Here is a 27,707-nt window from a genome sequence, read left to right as displayed (position 1 = left end):
TTTATTTTAGCAAACTTTAGCAGCAAAGTGGTTGGCGTTTGCGTTTTAGGTTCAGTTATGTTTAAATACTTCTCCCAATTTGCAGTGAATTTAAATTCCCTCTGTGTGTGTTTTTTTTTTTCCACTGCATGTCTGAGGAAACAAATGGCCGGAGGACTAAAAAAGCACAAACATACACCCTACAACTGCTTCATACATGTGATGTTTTCTGGAGAATGATTCTTTTGTGTTCTATGCACGCCTCAAGTAAAAATCCTGACTTTAAATGTGGGTGAAAGGAAAAACCTCCTAGCAGAGTTTTAGCATGTGTGCCTACTAAGATTTTTCAAAGTGTAAAGAGAGTAAATTTTAATTTTTCAATGATTGCTAATATTGGATATCTGTCAAAGCAACAATGTTGAATAGCTAGCATACAGTAAGTAGGACCTCTTTAATAGATCCAATATTTTAGGTTTTTGGAACAATATAGTTTTATAGTTCATTTTAACACGTATCATTGCGTCACTCTAAAGTTGTGGCATTTCCTCATCATCAAGGGAACCCATTCCGATATCTCGTTGATATTCATTAGTTTTTCAGGCTTTCCTAAATTATACAGTTGTTCTGTTACTTCATGTACACAAACAAACAAAGATGCATGCAATCATTTGCATCTTGATTTTTGGCTCTCTGACTAAATACTAAAAGGTGTCATGAGTGCAGATGTGGTCGTACCTGTGCGGACGTCATGCTGTCCGCGGTGCTGAAACTGTGACGTAGACGGTGTTGGGGTTCCGCCGTTCATCACGCATCCTCCTCTCCAGCCATTTTTGTGCTACTGGATAACTTGCTAGGAAAGGGGTCTCCATCAGTGGGAGGCGGAGTAGACTGCAGGCAGAGGCGAAAGGTTGCTAAATAGAGGAACCTAATCTTCCCTGGCGATTCTGGAAAGAACACAGGAAACCGCTATCTGAAAGGCTGTACAATGTCCGATTTTGACAGCAACCCGTTCGCAGACCCGGACTTCAACAATCCTTTTCAGGTAGCTAACTTTGCTTGCTAGCTAGCCAGCTATGCATGAAAGCTCATAGAGGCCAATCTTACTTTAGCATCGCTGTTAACTCAGTAGCTTGACACAGCTAGCAAGAGGTTTTCCCTGGTTTTGGCTAGGTAGCAGAGCTAACCAATTATCATTGACAACATACATCGTATCTTTTCCGCTATATATGTCTGGTCACGGTCTAAAGGAAGCCTTATATACCGTTAGCTGACTGTGTTGCTGGAGCTCATGTGTTTTTAATGGTGTAACAATGACCATGATATTAAAGAACAAAGACATAGGATGCTAGCCGGTTAGCTCTGCCCACTAACACCAATAAACATTTGGTAGTATCACACCTGCTAGCAGTCTAAAATAGCCAACTGGGTGATAAGCGTCAATTCCGGACATTGTGTACCTAAAGTTATTTACGAATTGGGCCGATATCCATCGTTGGTGATGAACATTATTCTTGTGTCCTAAGTTTGCTAGCTTGTTACAAATGTCAATACAGTGCCAGACCATCGCTGACAACACCTACACTGATGATACTCCTAACACATCTTACTCCTCTCTCTTTCACCTTTCTAGTAGCAATTACCAACATCGTAAAAAGGCTAAATTAGGTTCTATTAGATATTTTTTCATTCAGATTATTAAAACGTGTTTGATGTGCTTCCTATTAAATTAATTCCACCACACACAACCGTGGACTGTTAATCTGTAAAATCACATTCTAAAATCATACCCCCCCCCCCTTGCCCCTTATCCTTTTCATATTCACAGGAAAAATTGCTGTCCCAAGTTAGGTTGATGGGCAACTAAAATTCCCATTGGTGTGACAGTGTGAGCGGTTGCTCCTCTCTTTTTATCCACCCTGTGATTGACAGGTTCCTGCAACCATTTGCAGGAAAAGTTTTACAGGTATTGAATGAATGAATGAAGGACGGAAAAACAGTCTTTACCTTGATTGATGTGAACGATCTTTTCATTTGGAGATTGCTGAATATTGACCGGTTTTCCTTTCATCCCCTTTAGAGGGTAAAAGAAGCTAAGTAATAAAACAAGGAAGTACAAGTTTTTGTGTCCAGATTGAGAATAACAGTAGAAAGTATTACTTTGTGCATTGGAAGAAAAACAAGTAAAGAGGGAGCTATTTTGCGACAATCAGAAGTTGAGACGAATGTGATCATTGTGATACATTTCTGATTTTGTGCCAGCTCATTTCTAAGCTCACCAAGATTTCTTTTGGGATCTTAATGGTATTTCAATCAGTGTTTATTTCAGACAAAGAGCATTTTAAGATTTAGATTTGGCCAATCCTATCTAAATGTTGATCTGAACCCATTTATGTCTGGGGGAAATAGGCTGCTACAAGGAAGAGATCTTTCTTTGACCTCCTTTCCTCTAGTTAGTGTTTTGAATTGCTAGAAGATGAAAAGTGCCCATATTTTACTGTAATATCTCGTCATTGTTTGTGCTGCATTCACATTCTACTGTCTGATTTCTATCCCGCCACTTTTTAGTATAAATATAATAACTTCCCAGTGGATGTGAAGTTGAAGATATTGAATGTTTCATCAGCTGTGGTTATTCACTCAAGTTGAATAACAACAACAATAATCGGCGTTCGATTTTGTAGTTCTTGTTTCTCCCTCCAACATCATGTGTGGTCCTCTTCCCCCTGCAGGATCCTTCGGTGACACAGGTGACCCGGTCTGCCGCTCCTGGTGGTCTAGAAGAATACAACCCCTTCACAGATGCCAGAACGGTCAGTTTAAACCAAGGAGTGTCTGTGTGAGCTTTTTTTGTGCGTCTGAGTCATTGACCTCGTTTTATCCACTAGCCTCTTTTTCTCTTCAACCTCTCCGTCACAGAGGATTTCACTGACAAAATATGACTGCGTGGCCTAATTACAGTTTTGATCCAGAGTTCTGTCTTTCACATGCATAAATCTTACAGAGAATGTATGCTTGCTTACAGGCAGCACCCGGAAATGCCCCCAAATCTGTTCCTGCACCCGCCCAAAACACACAACCGGCCATCATGAAGCCTACAGAAGAGCCACCGGCTTACTCACAACAACAAACTCAGGTATTTACACACAAAACAGCCGTATTATGTGCTCATGAACCCATCTGTAGTGTCTCAACATCTTTATTCACACAAAAGGTGTAAAAAGCAAGATGAATGAGGGCTAAATTGTAGATTGATGAATACAGCAGTGCCATTTCAGAGTTATTACTTCTAAAAGGAGATGCTTTTCCAATCCTAATGTGAGACTTCTTGGTTGAATATCACACGCATGTCGGTGTGAACTTTAGGACCAGGCACGTGCACAGGCCGAGTTGTTGAGAAGGCAGGAGGAGTTGGAGAAGAAAGCAGCAGAGCTTGACCGTCGAGAGAGAGAGTTGCAATCCCATGGAGTTGCAGGTCAGTGAGTCAGCTTTATATATTCTCTATTACACCCAAAATGATCAAATATATGATGTCAATATCATCCGAACACTGCTGTCATTGTCCTCACAGGCCGGAAGAATAACTGGCCTCCTCTGCCAGAGAAGTTCCCCGTCGGGCCATGTTTCTACCACGATATTGCAGTGGATATTCCTATAGAGTTCCAAAAGACTGTGAAGATCATGTACAACCTCTGGATGTGTAAGTGGATACTGTACTTTGCTATTAAACACAATTTTCCATAAAAAAAAAACAGATATTTCATTTATTTTGGTTTTTGGGTTGTTTTTTTTCCTCCCACCAGTTCATGCAGGCACGCTATTTGTGAACATGTTTGGCTGTCTGGCCTGGTTCTGCGTGGATTCATCCCGTGGTGTAGATTTTGGCCTGGCCATGCTTTGGTTCCTGCTGTTTACCCCCTGTTCCTTTGTCTGCTGGTACAGACCACTCTACGGGGCTTTCAGGTAAGCAGATGCACGAGAGGATAAACCAGCTTCTGCTGAGGTAGACCGGTGCAGATGCGTATGCGCAGTCATAGTGGGCTGAGAAAGAACGCTATCATGATCATACATTAGCGATGAACAATACCACAGTAACCAGCCTTTAAAACCCCTTGTGTTGACTGTATCAAATATGCAGATATTTCACAATTGATTTTGGCAGAAAGGCTGATATTTACAACAATATTTTCTGTATACAAACAAGTGTATATGATATTCGTATTCATTTTACGTGCTGTAAGTTTTTTATTTCCCCCCATTGGAAATGGTCCAAAATCATATTTTTTCTTGTTTTCTCACCGTTGATGATGATTACAGTGGAGGCTTCAACAACACGTGATCCATCGTTAAAAAAATGACATATCTGCCTACACTGATTGTGTTGAAATCCTTCTGCATCCCTAATTTGAACTGTATTGATGATAAAATATATATGAAGATATTTATGTGACAACTAGTCAAAGTTATAAAAATTAAATCATGACTCGGGAAGTATCCGCCCACAAATTCAGAGCTCACAAAAAAAACGTTCTTCTCTGAATTTTCATCATTCCTAGTTTTCCTGGTGCACAGTGCATATACAAGAAAGAGTAGTTCCAAAACTTCTTATACCTATGAAAAGGTTGGAAATGACCAAAAAGACTAAAAGCATCTTTGACAGGTTAAAGGAGGTAGGATTCATTTTTAAGGTTTACTATTTGACCAGCCTGTTGTAGTTCTTCCTCACTACTTTGCTCTCTGTCTCCACCACAGGAGTGACAGTTCATTCCGCTTCTTTGTGTTCTTCTTCGTCTATATCTGCCAGTTTGGAGTTCATGTGCTACAGACTATCGGCATCGCTGACTGGGGAACGTGGTGAGTAGATTTAGTGCCCTAACCTGATTCTGTTCCCACATGAGTTTCTACTGAAGGACCCTGGACTCACACTGTTGTTCTGTGCTGTCAGTGGCTGGATTTCAGCTTTAACTGGACTGAACACCAGTGTCCCAGTGGGCATCATAATGTTACTCATCGCAGCTCTCTTCACTGCTCTGTCCGTGGGCTCGCTCATCATGTTTAAAAAGGTAACACACACACACTACTCCAACGTGTCAGCACCACTTGCTATCGTCAATAGATCACCCAAGATACAGAAATTAGCATTAGTGTCTCAAAGACACTCCGTGAACATGTAACTGTTCTATAATGCGAATTTTTCAGAACACTGGCGATTCTAACTTCTTTTCCTGTCCTTTTAAGGTGCACGCATTGTACCGTACCACCGGTGCTAGTTTTGAGAAAGCTCAGCAGGAGTTCGCAACTGGCGTCATGTCGAACAAGACAGTTCAGACTGCAGCTGCAAACGCTGCTGCTAATGCTGCATCCAACGCTGCCCGTGGGGCCTTCAAAGCTCATCCATGAACACGTACACACACACACACACACACACACACACACACACCCATGAACACACACTTTTAAGCATATACAAACAGCCTAAAGTTGGAGATGGACAACTCTGGCCCAGCTTGTTCCTTGGTTAAATCGTTGCTATTCTTCTTGTTAAGATACCAGAAATGACACACGCTCCTTTGACACAGAAAGCGGCCAGAGTTGTCCAGATTCACTTGAAATCCAACATCTGTTCCACTCTTTCTCCCCCTCCATCGTCTCCCCCTCTTCTTCTGTCCCGTACTTTATTTTGTCAGCCATCCTGCTGCCCCCAAGCAGCCATCTGCCTGGTTACTGGAGGATCTCTGGTGTTTTGCACATAGATTCTGTTTTCTTGCTCACATATTGAAAGTACAGTATATGTTTGAATCGGGGTGCGAAGGTTCATTTCTTCAAAAGCATTGCTCTGGATTTATTTTTATTTTTTTTCTTAAATCCGCTGCTCTGTAATTCAGATCTGAAAGGTAAATTATACCTTGAACATCACTGCTTCTAAAACAGTTTTCAATATGGTGTCACCCAAATTCACATCAATAGTAACACGTCTGTATGTTCACCCTCGAGGTGCTCCGAGAAATGACAGCCAAACAAATACTCCCATTCTGTTTGCTGATTGACGGCGTTGTGTGGCATCTGTGTGACTTACTAAGATTCGACAGCATGATAATGACGAGCATGTGTAGCGTACTCGACGAGGTAGCTATTTCTTTGCAACGTCATTCGGTCCACTATTAGCTTTTCCCTCTGCCTCCGAGGGTTTACTTCAGTTATTTATTTTCAGTTTGCGTGAGAAGTGAGCTGTAAGGTTACTGCATGTCCCATCAGCTGATGATGGATGGATCTATTTGTGAAAAAGCACTGAACATCTCTGGTCAGTAGTTCCGCTCTCACCTCAAAAAAAAAAAGCAGAAAAAAAAGAAACAAGATCCTATTGAGAGGATTTTATGGCCTGGTGCACTAAAAAGGGAGGAAAACTGTTGAATTTTCCTTTATGTAAGTATGATATTAACCAACTTTTATGTGTATTTCATCACATTTGGTTAAAATCTAATGCTGCTGTGAAAATGTAGCCTCCTGCTCTTTTGAAAAAGACACTTTTCAGATCACCAAACAGACCGATAGCAGGAAGTGAAGGATATCATCTGCCTTTTCCCACAGGGCTTGATCTTAACCGTGATAAAGCGGTTTGTTATCTTCAAGATTAACACACACACACATAAACTAACATTCTTCATATTCACAGACACAAAAAGGTCAATCCTTTAATTTTCACGTGTCAGTCTCAGATGACCGAACCCTCGTAGCCAAAATGAAGATATCAGGATTGATAAACATTTGATGAGAAAAAGACTGGATACATGAATTGATATCGATGGTGTTTTCAGCACAAAGTTGTACAGACTGCTGTTACTAAGAGTATGGACGTGGGTGGCGTTTGTGTTTGCACATCGTAGTGGGGGGGCAGTGTTTGAGGGTGTCATGACTGGCGCGGCTGTTGTTGCAAATGTGGAGACTGGACATTTAAGTGTTTAAAAAGTCAAAGGTTGAAAATTGGTCATGAAATATCAGGCCTATACTCAACACAGTATTTTTTTTTTTTTTTTTCCTGTTTGCAAATGTCGATTTGAAAATTTACTGCACATTTCTCGTGTTATGTTGACCATAGTGGTTTTTATTTATGGTGTAATTTAAATTGTTTGCATCTCGTTTGATTTTATGTTTGTGGGTTGTTGTTGTTGTTGTTTTTGTTTTGTTTTGGGATTTGTTTGTTTTTTGACAGGACATGATCATACCATCAGCTAGCTTAAAAACAAAATGTGACTTGCAACTGGACTCTTGAAGTTGTGCATGTGTGGAACGTACGAATGAATTGTATGAAAGACTAAAGACTTCACCCTCAAGTGTTATTCTACTGTATGTCCTGAAAAGCTGTGAGAAATCTACCAAAATGTCCATATAGATCTGTTTTTAAAACTCAGTTTGTTTTCTTTTTATTATTATATTTTACTTTGAAAATATCATTTATGTATTTTTTTTTTGCCACATACACCCATATGACTCCCATGTAGCTAGTTTTAAACAGCTGTTCTACGAAGACAAGCCACAGTGAATTAATCCGTTGATGTATTTTGCAAGCTGGTCGACAGTAAGAACGTGTTTGACGTGTGCTAACACCAAACTGTGTTTTTGACCTGTGACCATGTGTTGTTTCACTGAATCAGAGAAGAAACTAATTTAAGAGGAACACTTGTACATTTTGTAAACTTCAAGAATTTGATCCCAATTATCAATCATTATGTAAAAAGAAAGTGAATGCACTCTCGTCTGGCCTTTGTCGCATGTGAAATAGTTTTGAGTTTTGTATATTTATGGTATTAACATGAAATAAAATTTGAAAGAAAAGTCTCGAGGACGTTTTTAATTTTTGAAGGAAGTATTTGTGCGTCGTGTGTGAGTTGCTCGCTTTTCGACTTAAATTAACATAACATTAATAACTTAATGTGAAACTTTAGTGACGCCAACTGTCTTTTGAGGCCTGAATGAAGTTAAACTCCATTATTAAAAATAGAAGTCAGTCATAAATGTCAACGTTCACTCCCTCCTCGTCGCACCCTAGTTTTCATGCTTCCTACCTTCCACCTCTAGGTGTCAGTGTTTCCTCAACAAAAATACGTCTGCATAAATTTGCACATTTATCACAGACACGCATACTAAAGAAAACCTGATTTATTAAAACAAACTGTATTTCACTCCAGGCACATAAAACTTCCATACATACTGAAACAGTGTGCTGCAATTGCTGTAATTCTTGTTAATGTAACAAAAACAGCAGAGGAACTATTCATTTCAGCAAGGACAGGTAATACTTTGTGATACCAGGTTCTGGTGTCACACTCATCTACTCACTTTCACTGCCAACGTTAGAGCTGAGTTATTGCACACATCATCTAGAATGAATAAAAGCAGTCACATGAATCATCTCACAGCAGCATCTGCAGCTGTTTGACAAAAATAACAAGTGCAAAAACAAAAAAAACTGAAGTACACCGTGTTGCAAATTCACAAAGCCAGCTCTTCTAAAACTTGATAAACTGTTGCCTGCTTGTCTCACTGTGAGAAAACATCCCCGGTGACACATATGGCAAGTTTCTGTTCCTTTCCTGCAAATCTATTCAAGGTAATTTAGCTACAATAGAGGCACAAACAGTCCATTTCACAGCAGAAACTCCTGTTTGAAGTGAATGATTCTTAATGTGGTTTATCAGTTGTAGCTACAAACCAGAACACGTGGGCAACCCCCAAAGATTAATGTCCATTACACACACACACACACACACACACACGTTAGTGGACACATCTGCTGCTGATATTCAGTGGTTCCTTGAGGTTTGCAGGTGAATAAACATGATAGCACAAACCAAACCGCTCCGTTTCATCCACACTGACAACATTCACTGCCAGTGTCATTTGCTTATGCAGTTCAGTGGTTTGTTTGAACTGAGATTATTAGTAAATGAGCCTACAGGTAATGTTCCTTAGCCTGCTGCTAAATTCTCCCCTGCCTTGGTAACATCAGTTAGGCTAGGCTGCAGTGGTTTCCAAGACAGAATGGCACAGGAGCTTTATCATGGTATCTGTCATGAATAGGTAAGAAAATAATTTAAGGAAATTATTTCCTGGGTATCACAAAAAAAACAAACTGTGAAGGCTCAGAGCAAGCAGATCAGACTCTTCCCTTCCTCAATCTCCTCCTGAACTTTATCGCTGGATGTGGCAATCTCAGCCTGTGCAGACAAAACAGCACACAGGAATGTTGCCAGTGTTCCTCCTATCGCTGCATAAAATGCCCAGCCTAGAGAGCACATATCTGGCCTGAAGGGTAAAGCCTCGGGTCCGCAGTAGGTCATCACTTTTTCGGAACCCCAACCGCCCGGGTACAGCATGAGACCCACCATCAGCAGGAGGCCTGTAAGGCAGAAGAGAGGATGAGAGGAGGGGGGTGAGTCACATATATATATGTAAACATCAGTGCCGCAGCTGCAAGCGTGGTGACTCAATGGAGTTTCAGCTGTCAAAAATTTGATTTGAGATGACCGCCCCCCCCACAGTGATGTCACATAATGATACATCTACAGCCGGAGAAGTGCAAGTTGGCAACCTGTAAACTCATGTGTTTCAACTTGTATACTGGACAGGAACAGTGAAATCCCCTGAAGGCTATGACATGTTTCTGAAACCATGTGTGTACTTGCATTGATGTGTAATAGTTGGAATTGAACTAGAGGTAGCAGGAGAGGAGTAGCTGAGTTTGCCCCTCTCTACCTCTGTTGTTTTCTCATATTCATCACACTTCCAACCATCGTTTTGTTGAATGTTCAAGTGTTCTAATCTTCACAATGACTCATTCATGAAATGTTCTCATGCACAAATTTGTTCAAGCACAAACTAAGTGCTGTTTGTGTGTGTGTGTGTGTGTGTGTGTGTGTGTGTGTGTGTGTGTGTGTGTGTGTGTGTGTGTGTGTGTGTGTGTGTGTGTGTGTGTGTGTTACAGACAGGAAGCGGAGCAGAAGCCTGCTCCTGATATCTATTGTGCACTTGGGACTGGCAATCACCCAGGCTTGACAAGATTGTAATGTTACAAGAGGTGCACAATAGATGTCAGGAGCAATGAATAACCATCAGGCTTTGCTTCCTGCCTGTGAGACTAAATTAGAACTAACACATTTTTGGGTAAGAACATTTCATAAATTAAAGCACAATAAATTTGGAAAATCCAAGACAACGTGCAGAGAAAATATTTAGCAGCTTTATGAAGTGATACATTAGCCCATACACGGTGTAAAACGTCTTATCAGACGTGACTAAAAGTAGATCCTCATTCACATTGCATGTTGTGTTTTAGGATGTCTCTTGTCCTGGCAGGCTATAGCACTGCCGACTGCTTTTGGTCAGTTTAAAATTGTTTCAGCTATGAGGACAGGCCAAAGAAAGAGTGTAAAAATAATCATTTGTAAGCTGTAATAAAGGTCATGTCGCTCACACCTGCTGCAGAGCCCAAACTCGCATCCCCAGCATGATGTCGACGAGATACGGCCGAGGCTCTCTTCATACCTCCTGATTAACCTCAAGATAAAACTCGCTGAACTCTGAGTGGAGGACTGAACTGCAGATCTGCAGACACACAATCATCTCTCACCTGCAATCGCTTGGAGCACACCACAGATGTTGAATATGCTTTTCCTCAGAATACTCTGGAAACACAAGCTGAAGATGGAGATACAGGCCACGACCCCGAGCACTGATGTTCCCGCTGCCAGAAACAACATGGCAGCCTGCCAGAAACCACTGGCCACCTCTGTGAAGGACCCGGCGTACGGCCCACAGCTCACCCCTCCTCTCTGGGTCGGCAGACGAAGGCAGCGGCTGTAGAGGCCAAGGGATGGCCGGTACTCTCCCGGGTTCACTTCTTCCCCACCTACGCTGGTATGAGCCCGAGGATATCCCAATAACCAATCAGGACTCATGAAGGCAATGAGCTCAGCAAAGGCCACCACGATGCTGAGCAGTGTCCAGAGCATAGAGCGGCATGTAACGATAACATGGCACATGATGTAGACACTTTCTGAGTGGAAAACAGCCAAAAGCCTTATTCCTAAAGTTGTAAAAACACTGGGAGTGAGTAGTTTGAATTCCTGTCCTGACAAATAGGTTGCGTATCCAGGTCCAGATGGACTGCTGATCTTATCCTCTCTGAGGGAATGTTTCGCCTTCTACCTCTTCTCCTTCTTTCTGTAGAGTAGAGGTCTGTTTCTGGTCATCCCATGCAGCTACAATGCACCGAAGCAGCTTCCCTCAGCCATGACGCACTCCAGGCAGCCCACCTACAGACACAGAGACGCGTGAGGGTTACAACTGCATCAGAGATATCAAGTTGTTGCTGTAAACAAGAGGCTGCTACCACAGCAAGGGTGAATCATCGGGCTGTGTTTGCTGGATGTCTGATGTGTAGTCTTAACACCAGAGAGAGCCACATAGACTCCAAAATCCCTATCAAGCAGCTGTGAGTGTACCACGTACAACATACTTCCAGATGTCTGGTGACTTGAAGCCAGAGTGCGAATCACGATGAATCACACACGGGGTCAACAATCCTGCCGTCATGTTACTCATACATTCTACCACATTGTGTGTTTGATTTTTATCTGTAACATGACAAGAACTGATTGTCATGCCACCGAGCAGCCGGCAGCACAGATCAGTTACAGCACACGGCGGAACGCATGTACAGGTTCACGGCTGCTGAGTCAAGAAGACACACAAACATTCAGTACACAAGTCATTAAAGGCAGGATTATCAAATATCTAATTACTCTGTTGTGATTACGATGCCGTTGCTATGCTGCGATTGCTTTGCTGTGGTCGCACGGGCCATGACATCAGAGGTCTCGCGGGTCTTGTGGGAGCAGAGAGGTTTCTCAGAAGACCTCTGACGTCATGATCCAGCTTCATGATACATGCAGGAAAATATGCGGGATCTGGTTTAAACACAGTGGAGGTCATCCCTGCTGTGCTGGTGTCATGAAATACCCACTCACAGGATTTCCGGAGGAGATGAACTATGATGTATATGTGATGCATAAGTGGGTAAAATGGCAATGATCCCCAAGACATTTGACAAATCTTTGACCGACTAGACTGAGAGGCCAGTAGGAGACGCAAATTCAGTTTGATGTGGTGTTTACATAAGAGTGAGTAGTGAAAGGTACATAGTGAACAGGATATTTTACATTGCAAATAGAAGAATAAAATAAAGTTCCTGGAGCTCTTGGGCAAACTATCTGACATCAGCATTTCTGAACTGATATTTCTGATTGATACTTTAATTTAGGGCTCACTGATTTTGAAAAAATACGATTTGCGATACTGAAGGAATATTCATTTTACATCATTAGGATTAGAGCGTCATTTTGTGGGAATCTGTATCAAACAATGATGTTTTCCTGAGTCTGTCAAGGAGGATGTATTGGCAGGACGTCTCTGCAGCGCCACAGTACTTCATTTAAAATGGTATTTTGTGTCACAATTAGCCTTCTGCATATTGTGATATGAGAATTGCAGTTTTGGTCATATTGTGATTAATTTCCCCTCATTGTGCAGCTCTACTTTGGTTACCCAGTTACACAGATACATACATACATACATCGTAGATTATTCACTATATTGATAGCGTTATACTGCAAGTTATTCTTCTCCTGCTTCTTATTTAAACTAATACATTTGTAGCTGTTGAGATAAATGATAATGTCTCTCAGTTTGCTATCGATTTCTTCATTTGTACGTTTTTTTAAGGTGATTTGAGGGATTTTCTTGGACAGACCTATCGTCGGTCATGTAAGTCATCAAATGTGTTTCGCGCAAAACTTTACAAGTCTGTAGAAATCAGCCTTTAACTCAGCTTGATGAATTCATCACTTTCACTTGAAAAGGGAAGGAGGGTTGTCACAGTGATAAGACATGGTTTATCATTGCTGTGCTTCTTGCTGAACATACTATTCTGTAGGTGATGAAAAGTTCAGCACCAGAGCTTTCATTAAGTGCTTGGAGTCACGCTGAAGCCCTGAGGGGAAGGAGGATATTAGATTATACACATAACACCCCTGCCAGCCTCCACTCAGGATGCTAAATCAACCCACCACATCAATCAGGGATGTTGTACGTTGTCTGATAGCATCTGAGGCAGTTCAAGGCAGAACATTTCCCAGGCCACAAAGTAAGGGTTTTATCTCAAGAAGCTAAAAAGGCTGACTGATTCATCTGAGGTCGACTGTAGTGGAAAACAGTGAAACTGGGTCATAATAACACAGTCGCAGACATGACAACATCAGAGGAGCAGGTATGAGGTTTGAGAGATTCCCTCCAGATATATAAAAATACTCTGATGTGTATAACAACGTGTCTCTGACATGCAGTCGTGTGAATCGAGTCTTAAAACAGTGAACGCGCAAACAAGGTCAACACTAATATTTTACATCTTAACTGATGAACTGGGAAAGGTAGTTTCATGTCATTGTGTCCCAAGATGCAAGTCCTTAACTTTGCAAGTTGCGTCTCAAATACTCTTTTCAGTCAGGTCATCAAAAAAGTGATTGGGTCAAAGCCATTATGACTCGATTTCTCTGCCGACATTACTTTATATGAGAAAAAATTCTTCTGCATTAAAATTGAAGGAAAAAACTATGAAAATGAATGTTGACAGAAGCCAAGAACGGCCATGCATGTAATTATTATTTTTTTAAATGGATTTATCTCAAAATAAAGAGTTATTTATTGCATTATCTTGAGGTAACTAAACTCATCTCACGATTACAAGGTCATTTAGCTCATTATCTCAAGAAAACACAAGATCAATTTTTCAAAAATTAAGACTTGTTCAACAGCGTTAAAAAAGTAATGTCAGGCACATCCATTCTCAGCCTTTGCAAATGTCCCTTTCTTCCCAGTAAGGAAGCGTCTTTGACCACAACAGGCTTCATATTACACAGAAAGTCACAAACCCTGTGTTTACGCCTTAAAACTCTGATTTTGTAAGGAAGCTTTCAAAGGATGAATGTGTCAACCTCTGCACACACACCATTCTGCAGCTCAAACATCCTCACTGACAAAACAGGACGACACACATACATAAGTGGAACTAGAAGATGCAGGTGTGACAGGGTTCACAAAGATTCTGTTGTATCTTCATGTCTTGGTTTATGTTCTCGTGGCTTTGCTGTTGATATTTTGGTCGATTGTGCTTCCAGTGTATGCAGGTAGGCTTCGTGTTGGGTTTGACAGTGATACCTATCAGTAGCCTGCCCCGTCATCTCATTCCATCTGTGCAACTTGAGCAAAATTTCAGTCGTGCGTCTCTATGTTAACCCTAAAAGAGATCAAATATCTCAGATCGACGAGGAGCACATGGGAAGGTGCATTACAAATTTACTCATGGTCTGAGTGAAATTAGAGCAACTGTAGAAATAATCTCCCACGTTGCCACTCATCACTTCCTAGAAAGGAAACGTCAAGAATAAACAGGAAGCAAACAGGAAGCGCCAGTGTCATGGATTGTGAGGATGATTTGTCTAGTGATCTTGTCTCAGTCTTAACTGTCACCAACCATGCATTTTTTGCAAGAACTAAATGCAGAATGTGCTAAGAAACACTAGAGACGAAGATATGGGGTGTGTCCTGTTCTATTCTAGTAACTAAGATTATCCCAAGCCTCCTCAACTACCATGTCTCCTGTCATTGTATTCGCAGTTTCCATTCTGCTCTAGGTATGGTTTCACACACTTGACTGTGTGAAACCGACTCACAGGCTCTATTTACAGCAGAGATGTTTTTAAATGTGCATCTTATGTAAGTGTTTGTGTACAGAATTTGATCATGCGTAAGTGTGTTCTTTTCACTGTGCAAACACACCCTCTTGGACATTTGCTAGTTTTTGTTTTGAACCACCCAGACTACTGGTTAAGTTTCAGAGTTTGGGTCTCCTGCTTGCTGCCGATTCTACTCCACCCAAACTGGCCCTGGTCTGTTAAGACTACAATGCCCACAAATGAGCAGCTCCACCTCGTTCAACGACAGGATGGAGCTTAAACGTACCTTATCAGTGGAGATAACAGGGACCCTGTGTGAACCGATGAAGGTCACACAGGAAACCTCATCCCTCGTAGCTCTCCGTGGCTCTCTGTAAGCTCCATTTACAGCTGAACTGAAAGGTAGTTGAAGAACACGCACGCTGTTCTGTAAAGTTCTTCAGCGTTAACCCTCTTTAGAGAACCTTTGCAGAACATTATGTAAGTTCCCAGAATGCACTATGCGAGTCATTGACTCCAAGCAGCAACATAACTGAGTAGACATTCCCAGCTTACGTCAACATTTCACACATAAACTACTAATAGTCATTTTATTTGCGCGTTTCTGACTCTCTACTGCTTGTGGTTGTTTTGGTTGCATGAGAGTGAGAGTGTACTGCATGTATTTAGCAAGTACAAAGGTCACGACCCACCGTAACTGATGTGTATTTTCTACGTGTTTGCTGGCTGTTGAGCAGACTTCTGGGAAAGTGCTGGTATGGCACTTCCTTTGTGGGGTCAAAACTTAGTGTTTATGTGAGTGCTGAGGAGGAGAATTTTACACTTCAAGGCATAACGTACTGAATTACTTATTCATGACTCACTGATCAAGGAACTGCATGACAGTTCTCTTCATTGTGTTTGATAGATATGTATCAGCGACCTGTTAGATCTCTGTGTGAGTCACGGACAGAAATATGCATCCACGCTGATAAATCATGGAGTCTTCCCTGATGCTAAGTTACTGGTACTGTAGATATGTTGTTATATTATGTATTGCAACAACCTGAATGAAAGCAAATGAAACCTGATAGAAGTAAAGCAATTCTGTATCTCTGGGCCTGATCATTCCCACAAAGTTCTCTCGAACTGACACACTGTATCAAATCTTTCATTCTGCATAACAACCTTTATCCCGCAATAAAACAAACTTTCTCTCATTGGATTTACAAAAAAAAACCTACAATCCAACAGCCAACCTAGACTTTAAAAAAGAAAAAAAAATGTTGGCCGAGCAGCCTAGTCAATAAAATTTCTTCTGATGAAGCGTAGAATCACTTTGAACCCAAATCTTTTTCCAAAACCCAGACAAAGCAGTAGATTTGAGGCGAATGTGGGTCAGTTATTTGGCCGTTAGTTAGAGGGAGGCTGCTGGGTTGTAAATTTAGAGTAATTGGTCTGAGATATAAGCGAAGGTGCTGGTAGCATGCCAAGGTGCTGAGGTAATGAGGGCTGCTGCTCTGAGTGAGGGCTGAAGGTGGGTGGTGGAGAGATGTAAAGAACAGCTGACCCACATTGTTGTGCAAAAGGGAGGACAGACACAATTCCATTCGTGGACATGCAATTACAATTTATTAGAGGTGAGATTTTGTTTTTCTACGATGAGGAGTTTAGTATTTGAGCCAGTGGATCACCCACTTAGATCACATGACCCCTGGTTGATGTAAGCTGGGAGGTCTCCATTAGCTAATTTTCCCTTTTACAAAAAGTTTCTGAACCAGAAACCTCAAATCAAGGCAATCTGTTCCCCTTGGCTGCTGCGCATGGTCTGGTATGGCCAAGGGGGACAACCAAAACCACTTTAGAGGCTGGTTCGCCATCTTTAGGGATACAAAACTACTCAAACAAGACGTGGGTAAATCACAAGATGAGAAAGGGTCTAATTTATCTGTGCATCTACAAGTATTACAGAAACTCACTCCAGAGAGATAAAACCAAACCGTGTGGTGAAACTATGATTGCCGTCACAGGGCAGGACCAAACCTATCCCTCTTTAATAAAAGAATGCAACCAGCAGAGTCCTTGGCAAGAATACACTGCACGCACCCACCAGCGCGCACACACACACACAAACACACACACACACACACACACACACACACACACACACACACACACACACACACTCTCTCAATTTCACAATCTGATTCATTTTCTGTATCCAGGATAAATATATTTGGCATGACAGAGAAGATCATGTTTTGACAGCCTTGACGTTGAATGGCCACCTGCTGACTGGTGAACATTCATCACAGATCATTTGTACGTGCCGAACCACAACACATCAAACCCTCTCTCCAGAAACCTGAAAGGCGGATGTGAACACTTGCGAAACCCAAAACCATGATAGAGGTGACGGGGAATCGACATCGAAGAGAACTGTGAAGCTCTAATGTGACACACTTTCATTGTCACACACACACACACACACACACACTTAAATGCACAGCCTAAGGGAATGAAACATCCACCTGCTTTTACACTCGGAGCGGAAGAGTGAGTCATAATGTAGTCCAAGGACAGTTTCTTCCGTTCACACAAGCTTTCTCAATCCTCATCATGACATCATGACACAAGCAGGCTTTTTTATGTGAATCCTTTGAGTCATTGCTTTTCTCCATAAACAGTGAAATAAAGAGTTACAGAGGAGGGCACGTTTCTCATGGATAATCACGACTTGTGTCTTATAGTAAGTGAGTCATGTAAGTATTCAAACATGTTTTTTTTTTTTTAGATTTATTTTAAAAAAATATATTTAATTGTGTTCAAAAAAACAACTCTTGATGTATAAAGTTGTTACACGTTGTTCCCAGTCCACATGAAGACTAAATTACCAGCAGGTTCAGCTGTCAAATACGACCAGGAAGAGGTAACGTTGTTGTAAGCAGTTTAATTTACTTTCAGAAGCGGTTATTATATAATACAATTGTACATTATATTCATTGTTTACTCTACTTAAATGCACTAATGTGCAGGTTTCAGAAGAGCAGCTTCCAGCTTTATTTGTAACAGATGCTCTACTCTCTTTGGCTTAACATTATGTTCTCTAAAAATGCATATTCAACTTTAATCCACTGTCCTTTATTTAAAAAGCAAACAAAAAAATTGCTAATAATCCTAAAATTGAAATGCAATACTTTGAAACTCACGATCAAAGTCAAAGTAGTACCTAAGTATTGCGATCGTACAGAATCAAGAGATCGTGTCCTCCCAGTACCTTTGCACCTTGCGATTTATTTGTGGGATTTTGCGATGTAAAACATTGCCACGTTGCTGACATTTTACTAGCTTTGTCCAACAAATGTTACAAACCAGCTATTTTTTCTTCAGGGCTCTAAAACAGTAGCTGCAAGTGAAAGCAGAGCACAACTTCATCTTCTCCTCACAGGCTTCTGTCCTCTGTCAGAGATTCCTGAGCTAAATGAGAAGTAGCAGGGTCCACGTTCCATTGCTACCAAATTGTAGCACTGGGTCCGATATACAGTTCCTGCGTTTTTGGTAAATCAAGAACAAGTCTGAGGTTTCCCTTCGAGCCACCAACACGTTAAACAACAAGTCAACAGTGAGGAGCCCTCCAAGAACATGCTGAAATAATAGTCCATATTACTAATGCACCAACACAAAAATAAACACACGCCCATTAACTGTGAAAGGTGCCAGCCTGTGCTCACTCAGCCAGGGTATAATTGCATCAAAACGCATGACTTCCCCGGAGAAAAGTAGGAGCCAAGCTCGTTTGTGTTTGTGTGTGCGTATGCCAAGAAAGCTTGAATTAAATCGGCCCTCCTCATCTGGTGCAACCCTGCTCAACAAAGGCTGCACAGAGGCATGCTGACACTGGCCCCCTCACTCACTCTTTAGCTCTCAAAGACATGCTGGCCCAGAAAATTCTCCTTCATTCTCAAAAGACAGGTCGCCGTGGCCCCGAACCCTATTCAATCAGTGCAACACCCCGGCCCCTCACTCCCGACGCTGACTCTGTAGTGGCCCCACAATTTGTGACGCACAAAGCCCCTCGGTGACCCTCACATTTCACGTACACAAAGACGAGCCTGACATGGCCTCGCTTAACTCCCTCTTTTGCTTCTTCTGGGGTTTGAATGATGGCTGCACACAAGACTTTTAAAGAACCTCAATATCTTCAATAACCTTCAATGAATTAGCTTGGAGACACACATGGGCATTTGATAGGCAAGGCACAGTGTAACAAACGACATTAGCAAGTTGCATTATGGGAATTGTAAGAATTGCACTACACAAGTTTTAGGTGTCATGGGTTATGGTTAGACTCATGCAAAGAAGAATCCATCTAGAAATGCAATGATTGTGTAAAGTGCATGAAATTACAAATTCATAGAATAATGTGGATTTTAAAGACTCTTCTGAGGCAATATCAGAGGTGGGAATGTTCCCATCTGATCGTCAAACCAACAGATCAGGATTACATATTGGACACGAGGTTGTTTGCTTTGACTGGGATGAACAACTTAGTTATAAATCAGCCACAGGTAATTCATAACTGAACAGAACCAGATGGAGAGAACACATCACATCTGTTTTGAAGTCCTTACAGTGGTTGACTTCCTGTATCTGTATTCATTTTTAAATTATTTCCCAAGTTTTTCAAGCACTTCTCGGTCTTGAGTCTGTTAGTTTTTCAGGGATGCGGGGCTGCCGTTTTCTTTTATGCTTTGAACAGCTGGAACAGAGAATCTGGGGGTGTGAAATCCTGAAATATCAATTTAAAACCGAGCTTTTGACTTTTGAGAAGGTTCCTAGACGTTCGTTACTATATTTTCCTGTCTTCTTTTATTGTACTTACACTGTTAACACATTTATTGTATTTCATTTGATCAGCGTTTATATTTTTTCCCTTTATTATCTGTTGTTTTTTTTATAATAATGTAATTTACCTTTTACTCAAACTTCATTTTTATGACTAATACCATTATTAAAGTTTCTAAATCTACTCCAAAACATTTTCAGCGGACTTATTTCCTTGCGTGCCTTCATCTCCCATCGTTTTTTTTGTGTGTGGGTTTTCTTTTTTTGTTGTTAGTCATTGAAGAAGTACTCGAGCTGAACTCACCTGTATGAAAGGTGCAATACAAATAAAGTTTGACTGAACTTGTAAAAAGTCTCGCTCTGCTTTCATCGTCATCGTTCCATTCACTGACACGTAACAAGTTTGCACTCGTCCTCCCAGGGATTGTCAAAGAGGAAAATGAGGCAGGTTAGCAGTCACGCTGGAGTCAACGGCGACATAACTGGATCATCAAAGAAATCCTGGAATTTTAACTCATCAACAAAGCTGAGTTATACCTGGTTAAAAGTAACGGTGGCTGAATCATTCCTCTGCTTTTAATTTTCAGTTTAAAGGAATATCAGGGTGATTTCCTCATTCCCGTTTTGACTTAGTCTGCCCTTGAACTCAGCTAGAATAAACACTGCACGTTTTCCTGGTTTTGTTTAGTTTACGGTGTAGGAACATTTCCCTTCACAATGAAGTGTGTAGCAGGCAGAGCTCCATGGGTGGCTCATGCCGAGGCCCCCTCCCTGCACTTCAAGGACGTGGGACTGACGAGGAAGAGGAGAAAGGCTGCTGACAGATGTGGAATTTATAACGACAAAAAAGTTTTGAAGTATTGTAAACTGTGAGGGTTCTAGTAGTATTCCCTGAGGTAGCAGATACTACAATCCTTTATGTAACCTGTGTACCCTCTGTATCACCCCTGCCTTTTGAGGCAACTTCTCCAATGAGTACGACGCTGTAAAGGCAGCCAGAAACAGCGTTCCTGCTAAAGATTCCCATAACTTTTCCACACCTTTGAGGGGAGCTTTCCCATCCGTACAGTCTCTGAAACATGTTTTCCCATGAAAACGAAACAGAGAAAACATGTCATTTACTCGCATGCATTAATCTACAATGACTGACAACACTGATACGGCAGAAACATGAGTTAGAATAAATCAATGTGACCTGAAAAAAAGTGTTTTGTATCAGTTTGTGCGCAGGTGAACACTTTTCCAAAATATCCTGGCTTTATTTGTTTAGATTTATTATTCAGGCTTGAAAATTATTTTCCTTTTGTTTGAAATCCATGACCTCCATGACTGCAGATGTTACACTTGAACATCTGAGGTGGCTGCACACTTGCATTTTGACAAATCCAAACAAAACTCCTCAGAAACAGACTAACGGTGGTTTAATGAACACTTAAACTTGACTATAGAGTTAGAAAACTGGTGTTTCTACGGAGGTAAGAATAAATTCCTTCAACAACATATCTGACACCTGAGCAGGAGAGATGGAAAGTGCAGTAACAGCTCTTGAAAGGTTCTTTTACGGTGTCTTCTACTCACGGATAGTAAAAGTGGAAGAAGCTGCTCTTTGTTTTGAAATGCTGCTCCTCTTCCCGGGACAGCCCAGCCTTCCCGGACTCATTCACTGAAGATCCTTTCTTCTGGACGTTATTCCTCTTCCTCCTTCCCCTCCTCTCATAAACCAACCCACTACACGCTGACGTCGTCCGCCCCCCCCCCCCCCCCACACCCACCCTCTCTCGCTTTTTCCCTCTCCCATCCCCCAACCCGGCTGTCACTGAGAAAGAAGACCAACAAGAAGTTGTAGAGATGAGAATAATGAGCTGCTGAATCCCGCCACCTCCGTCCTCCCATAAACTCCAAAAATAAATGCTTCCAGACTGATTTATACACCCTTTACTTTTCTTTTTTGTTATTCACGCCAAAATGCTGAAGTTTTTCAGGAATACAAGTAGTCTTCTCACTTCTGCCAGGAAGTTACTTCTCAAGAGAATCAACGCACTTTCTCCTACTTTTGTTTTTGCGCAAGAATTACAGTTTGTCATGAAACTGAAGGCATTCCTGATTGAATATGATTGCCTCTCTCCAAACGCAGAGGAATAAAGAGCAGGGGTTATCAGTATTCTTTAGAATTTGATAGCAGAGAGTTCTCTATATGTGTTAATATGTTAATATGTTAATTTAGATATGATCTGATTATACACCAAAGAAAACATGATTGTAGTGCATCATCTTTGCATTATGAAGACTTGTGGCAAGTTAAAAAGGGCAAAAATGATCCCTTATAACTACATGAATGCATTATTTTTTTTTCCCAAAATCCTGATTTGTAACGATAGCCGATAATCAATGATGTCAGTGTTATCCTTACATACAAAGTTAATATGATAATCAGTTTTTAAAGACTGCAGAACATGTTAGGAAAAGTAACATTTTCTCCATGATTTGTAAACATAAAAAAACCATAAATAATTGATTTACTACATTGTTTCATCATCGACTGCCTTTCATCCTGAGCAAAAAGGAAGAGACGAGAGCGCAGGTTTGCTGATGTAAACATGAGCCAATGTGACCAATAGCTGCCCACACCAATGAATCTCATTAACCAGGAAATATTCAAAGTCCTCACATGATCTTATCTAATTTAAAATACATATCCTAAACATCTATGCATTCGTTTTCTAACAATTTGGACGGACTGTCTGATTCCAAAAAAAAAAAAGTTTAAAACTACAGTATGTACCCCCTTAACTTAACTGCCCCGGAGGAACTTTCATTTTATTGCCCGGTGTTTTTAGCCATGGTCTGAAATCTCTATAACATAAAAAATACATAACTTAGACATCCAAAATGTCATTTGACATTGAGTTCTTAGCAAACTGAGAAATTGTTAATGTGGCTGAGTGATTTATGTTTCCTCACATTCATTCGTCTTTAGCATTATGCTAAGCTAACAGACACTAGTTTGATGTTTTTTTTTCATCCTGTTACCTAAATGTCAATAAATAATTGATAATTATGCTAATGCTTATGCTAATAATTACTGAAATCGCTCAGATTCAATGGTTTCTTGATACTGTAACGCAATTAAAGTTTGACATCAAAACCTAACGTATTATAAAGTGACAACACAAATCAGGAGAGGAACCCCGGAAACTCTTCCCGGCCTGCTGTGTGTCTGTTGGGCAGAAACACATGGAGCTGAGCTAGAAAACACAAAAACACTTATAAGATTGTGGTCTGTGGCTCTGTGACAGCTCTGGCAAGACTGTCACACTGGGAACATTTTTGGGAGGGCAAATACACCTCAGCAGGGAAGAGTGAATGACACTGAGCCATAATTGCATGTTTTGAAGGACTGTGAGCCTTTAAGCCTGTTAAATGTTGGTGCAGATAAATGGCTGGAGGAAGTTCACGCGGATCCTTCTACGTCACACGGGTGTTTACAGTCGCTAGATTTTAAACATGCAACAGTGAGAAGTATTAATTAACTGCCAAGGTTTTTTTTTTTATAGTATTCAGTATTTTCACAGCTTGCCTTCGTATGGTTCTCATGGGCAACTCTAGAATAATGTTACTGGACAGAAACTGAAAATGTTTGTGACTGTACTCAATATAATACTGTATCTGAGTACCTCATTGTGCTCACGTTCTTACCCAGCAGTTTGTGTACTTTTTACTTTTATCCTAGTACAATTAAAAAATGGAGGAATGGTACTTTATACTTACCGTACTGCATTAACCTAATACTGGTGCATTACAATGAATGAATTGAAATAATAAGTGTTTATGTTAAAAATAAAACTTTAATGTAGAAATATTGCCACCATAACATCAATAAATGTCAAATTATTTTTTTTTAGTTGCACTTTTTTGATATATTTTAGTGGTGCAGCTTTCCACCTTTGACTTGATTCTATGATAAAAAACAATGTTTTCAGTTCTGCCTCTGTATTCATTCGATGTTCAGCTCGACTCTGTTTGATCTGAAGGAAATCGAACAAATCCCATCAGTTTTCAAGGTCTCAAGTGACTGAAATACATCTGATTGTCTTGATTTGATCTCCTCACTATCAGGTACCATCTAGAGGAGTACAAAGGGAAACGCGGAGAAGCCATATTATTTATGGTCCGCATAGCTGAGGTCATGAGACTCACCGAATCAGAATCAGCATTAAAAAGAAAGAAAAAAAACTCTTCTTATCACAGATCACCAACTCTTTCATCATGCATTTACTTATTTAGTTGCACATTTTACAATTTATCCTCTTTAATTTATACTTAAAATCCCTTATTTGGTATTTGTTTGAGCTTGTTCTCAGCCTACAACCTCACATTTTGGCCGCAAATACACACAGAAACTTTAAATATCACTAAAAAGGTCTAAGAAAACAAATTATGTAACTCATGTACTTATGTAAACTTATTATCTTGGTCTTTATGAGAAAAGAAGGCAATGACGGAGAAATTAGTGAGGTTTCGTACAACTTCAGCTCCAAGTTTTCACTTGTCCTGTTTAGATAGTTTAACAGAGAACACGTATCCAAATATAACAAACATACCCTAACCAACGTACAACCTATGATCTGCTTTCCCCCCCCCCCAAAAAAACCTGGACCATCATCTGCTTGTTATACTTTCTCTCTCTCTCTCTCTCTCTCTCTCTCTCTCTCTCTCTCTCTCTCTCTCTCTCTCTCACACACACACACACACACACGCAAATTTGCAACAGTTTTGCTTTCCTGTTCATGTGTCATTCAGAACGATTCATACCGTAGAGGACAAATGCAGCATCTAAACCAGCTCTCACGACCTCACTGGGATGGTGTTGCAGTGTGACTTTTCTAAGTGCAGCGCTGCCTGTCGCCCTCCCAACATTCTTCCCAGTCTCACAGTTTGTCTAGTCGCTCATGAGGTGCCTCAGTTCCCCCACAGTGGACAATCCACTATGTCATTTGGTCAACCCATCTTTTAGGACTTCCCCTTTCCACACCAGATACGTCTATGTGTGCGACCCATGGTGAGAACACAGTGGGAGGCAGAGAGTCTTTAAATAGGTGAGTGTGGTCTGGTTGGCGCTCTGGTCTCAGAGGCAGGAGGATGTTCTTAGCTGCAGGGCAACTCCATGGGAACTGTAGACATTGCTGAAGAGACACTGGGAACCAGGATTGGGGTTGAGGGTTAGAAGCTGTGGGAGGAAGCTATGTTCTACTCTGCAGAAAAACTGCAAATGATGCCATTCCTGTGAGTATGTGTGTGTGTGTGTGTGTGTGTGTGTGTGTGTGTGTGTGTGTGTGTGTGTGCGCGTGTGTGTTTGTGTGTTACGAGAAGAGAGGGTTTAACTGCGTTAATTGCTGCAGGGTTTTAAATATAGAGCCGCATGGCTCTTAAAATATCAGTCGAAGAATTATGTCAGGATTTAAAACAATAAAAAGTTCCAAAAACCCCTTAGTGTTTGTTTTTTTTAGTCAGATCCTAATTAGCTGGTGTGTCAGGGGAGCCATTCTTCCTGGAGTCCACACAACTAACATAATAACAGTACAAGAATATGCACTTACATGACTCACCACAATATACAAACATAACACCGCAATACACAGATACAGTTTAGTGTGTTGCAGAGTCTTGTCCCCGTGGTTGAAAACACTCTGGCTCCCTGGTGCTGCAGTCAGTGAGGACAAACAGGTCCATTGTCTTATTTTGCATATTTAAACACAAAATCTGTAATAAATGAAAAAATAATTGTTGTCATGTAAATAATCGGCTGGGTTTTTTTATATAGAAAAAAAATCCACTTAATTGGGTGTTAAGGTGCCACAGATCAATGAGGTTAACATAAAAGTACAGCAGGCAAAGCGACTTTGGAGAATCCATCATTCCTGCTTTTATTTTAGGGTATTTCCAAGCAGCCTTCACTTTGGATATGAGGTCATGATGGAACCAACGGGAGCCAAGATATGACAGCGAGGTGCCACAACACTAAAGAAAGTACAGTTAGATCATCTCAGTCGGAGCACCCGGGCCCTGCTGGCTTTCTATGAAGAACATACACCGCTGGGGCCAAGATGGATGACATGTACTCAAAAGCAGCACCAGCATATTTAGTCAAGAGTAACCAGAGATGAACTTATACGGTCATTTTGAAGACTCTGGCTACTTTAGCTCAATGTTAACTGTATACATATTTTGCTATTTGCGTATGCAAATGCGTCAACTCTCTCTACTAATCTCACCCAGCAGACGCTAGGAACGAGGAACTTGTGTCAGTAAAATCATGCGTAGACTGACCTGCATCAACATTGCTTGTGTTACCAAGTCAAACACGGACCTCAGACGCAGGTGACTTCACGACTTGTGTTTGGACAACATTTCTGTGGTTGCTATCCGACGAGGAGAAACAATTCACATTGGTTAACTCACTGGAGTATCTGAGGATGGAGGAATGTTCTCAGTTCCCCTATTTTCAAAAATTATCATTTTAAAAGAGGGTGAAATCAAATTATCTTAACAAACCTGGTTCTTAAACTTCCTGACAAATCAAAGCGGTGGTCTTCCTTCACTGGGCCCTTTGTCACAGTTTACATGTGTCAGTGCCCTGCAAGGTTGATTGTTTTCACTGAATTTTTTTTCTGTAGTTCTCCAGTAATGCACAGCAAATTTCGCTGGAAAAAACAAAGACCCAAATTTTCAGGTTCATCAGGGATCGTGACCTCCAGGTTGTTAACTTTCATCCGCATCTGTTGAAGCAGACTGGCTGAGAATAGAATGACCTTTTTTGATTCCTTTGGATTTGCTGTAATACAGAGATACGCGAGAAGCCAAATTACCCAGCAACTCAAAAAGTACACACCTTTTTGCCAGTAATGTGTGTATCATGAAGAAATTATGTTATGTAGTGCCCTCTTGTGTCTGCAAGGGATATTACATTACATATTCTTTTTACCTCCCCTTTCTTTCTTTATCTGTTTTTTTCAGGTTAGAAAAGTGGGTCATGGTGAGTGCAAACAGGTGCTATATCAGTGTCTTTGTAGTTTTTTTTTTTTAGAAACAGATAAGAAGAATTGCAACTTCAGGTTTTTATGAGATCTCTCTCTCTCTCTCTCTCTCTCTCTCTCTCTCTCTCTCTCTCTGTGGCCTACAAATCCACAAAGAATGGACGGTTTCAACAGAATGTCTTCAGCTTCAGCTGTGATTGGACCAGATGAAGGGGTGGAGGTAAACAGGGGCTCTCGGCGCACAGGAGGAGAGAGGAGGAAAGAGAGTGAAGCAACACAGAAAACAGAACAAGAGTGAAGATTATAGGTGAGGGAGGAAAAAAAACAGAGGAGAGGAAATGTTGGTTCTGCAGGCTGTGATGTACAAAATGTTTCTTCGGGATATGAGAGAACATGCGTAACATGGCGCGGACGTTCGGAATGTCACTGCAAACCTGTGAAATCATGAATATTCCAAAAGAATTGAAAGCAGGTTACACGACAAGGTCAATTTTAGTAGTTTTATCAACATTTTAAGTTTGTTTTTTGTTTTTTTTACATTGCCAACACTTTATCAGTGTGTTTGCAGTAAATAGTTAAGTGCAACTTTATCAGTGTTGACTTTTTTGATTCACATTACAAATGTGTTTCCCTAAATCAGGCCAACAGCGCCCTCCAACCCTCCTGTCATCCCTCAAATTCAGCCTTTATCCAGCCTCGGCGCTCCCATGCTTCACCCTCTCTACCGTTCTCTGTAGACAGTGCACAACCTCCTTCGACATGTTCAAGTTCCACCCATCAGTGCCCGTTCCACCTTTCACCTTCATCTTCACTCTTTGCTCTCTTTGTAACAGCCTCAGTTCCAGCTGCAGCCTGTGAGAACTAGTTTGTTCAAAAATGTCATTCGGTGCAGGCTGGTTAACGCCTGATACTCCCGGTGGAATAGCTGGAATAGCTCTGGGGAAATGGGAGAGGGTGGATTGTAAATAGATTTCATAGAACTGAGTCTTCTGTTAGTGTTACCTCACAAGGCCCTAAAGTTAAACACTATTGCACAGTCTCCTGTGAAATGTATGAGTTTGAAGATGAGATGAAGGAAGGGAGT

At 41.0% G+C, this 27,707-nt stretch overlaps 3 protein-coding genes across 3 annotated transcripts in view; 1 reads left to right on the top strand and 2 right to left on the bottom strand.

The window, feature by feature from the left end:
- The window catches only part of LOC147260106 (homeobox protein orthopedia B-like), a 57,946-nt gene extending 57,114 nt beyond the window's left edge, over positions 1-832 (bottom strand). Inside the window, exon 1 of the mRNA XM_086206503.1 lies at positions 715-832. Coding sequence (XP_086062629.1) covers positions 715-784 — 70 coding nt within the window. The 5' untranslated portion in view covers positions 785-832. The remainder of the gene's footprint in view (positions 1-714) is intronic.
- Positions 784-7,812, top strand: LOC147260105 (secretory carrier-associated membrane protein 1-like). Its single transcript, XM_086206506.1, has 9 exons — positions 784-1,021; positions 2,709-2,789; positions 3,002-3,112; positions 3,343-3,451; positions 3,548-3,676; positions 3,780-3,939; positions 4,729-4,830; positions 4,922-5,039; positions 5,215-7,812. Exons 1-9 carry the CDS (start codon positions 965-967, stop codon positions 5,374-5,376), a joined length of 1,029 nt encoding a protein of 342 aa, XP_086062632.1. The 5' UTR covers positions 784-964; the 3' UTR covers positions 5,377-7,812.
- On the bottom strand, positions 5,580-21,274 carry LOC147260104 (LHFPL tetraspan subfamily member 2a protein-like). The gene is made up of 3 exons (XM_086206507.1): positions 21,168-21,274; positions 10,604-11,288; positions 5,580-9,373 (listed from the first exon to the last, which is right to left on the bottom strand). Exons 2-3 carry the CDS (start codon positions 11,013-11,015, stop codon positions 9,117-9,119), a joined length of 669 nt encoding a protein of 222 aa, XP_086062633.1. The 5' UTR covers positions 11,016-11,288; positions 21,168-21,274; the 3' UTR covers positions 5,580-9,116.
- Positions 21,275-27,707: the final 6,433 nt, after the last annotated feature.

The sequence above is a fragment of the Aulostomus chinensis genome, chromosome 6 (genome assembly GCF_037954235.1).
Source record: "Aulostomus chinensis isolate RoL2024-O1b breed Wild chromosome 6, RoL_Achi_v1.0, whole genome shotgun sequence".
Taxonomy (NCBI): Eukaryota; Metazoa; Chordata; class Actinopteri; order Syngnathiformes; family Aulostomidae; genus Aulostomus; species Aulostomus chinensis.
This window is presented reverse-complemented; position numbering and strand designations above follow the sequence as displayed.

Coding starts and splice junctions, on each gene's coding strand:
- LOC147260105 (XM_086206506.1), top strand. CDS start 965: ATGTCCGATTTTGACAGCAACCCGTTCGCAGACCCGGACTTCAACAAT. Junction 3,677..3,779: donor CATGTACAACCTCTGGATGT/GTAAGTGGATAC, acceptor TCCTCCCACCAG/TTCATGCAGGCACGCTATTT. Junction 3,940..4,728: donor CCACTCTACGGGGCTTTCAG/GTAAGCAGATGC, acceptor TCTCCACCACAG/GAGTGACAGTTCATTCCGCT.
- LOC147260104 (XM_086206507.1), bottom strand. CDS start 11,015: ATGTGCCATGTTATCGTTACATGCCGCTCTATGCTCTGGACACTGCTC. Junction 9,374..10,603: donor TGTGCTCCAAGCGATTGCAG/GTGAGAGATGAT, acceptor TCTGCCTTACAG/GCCTCCTGCTGATGGTGGGT.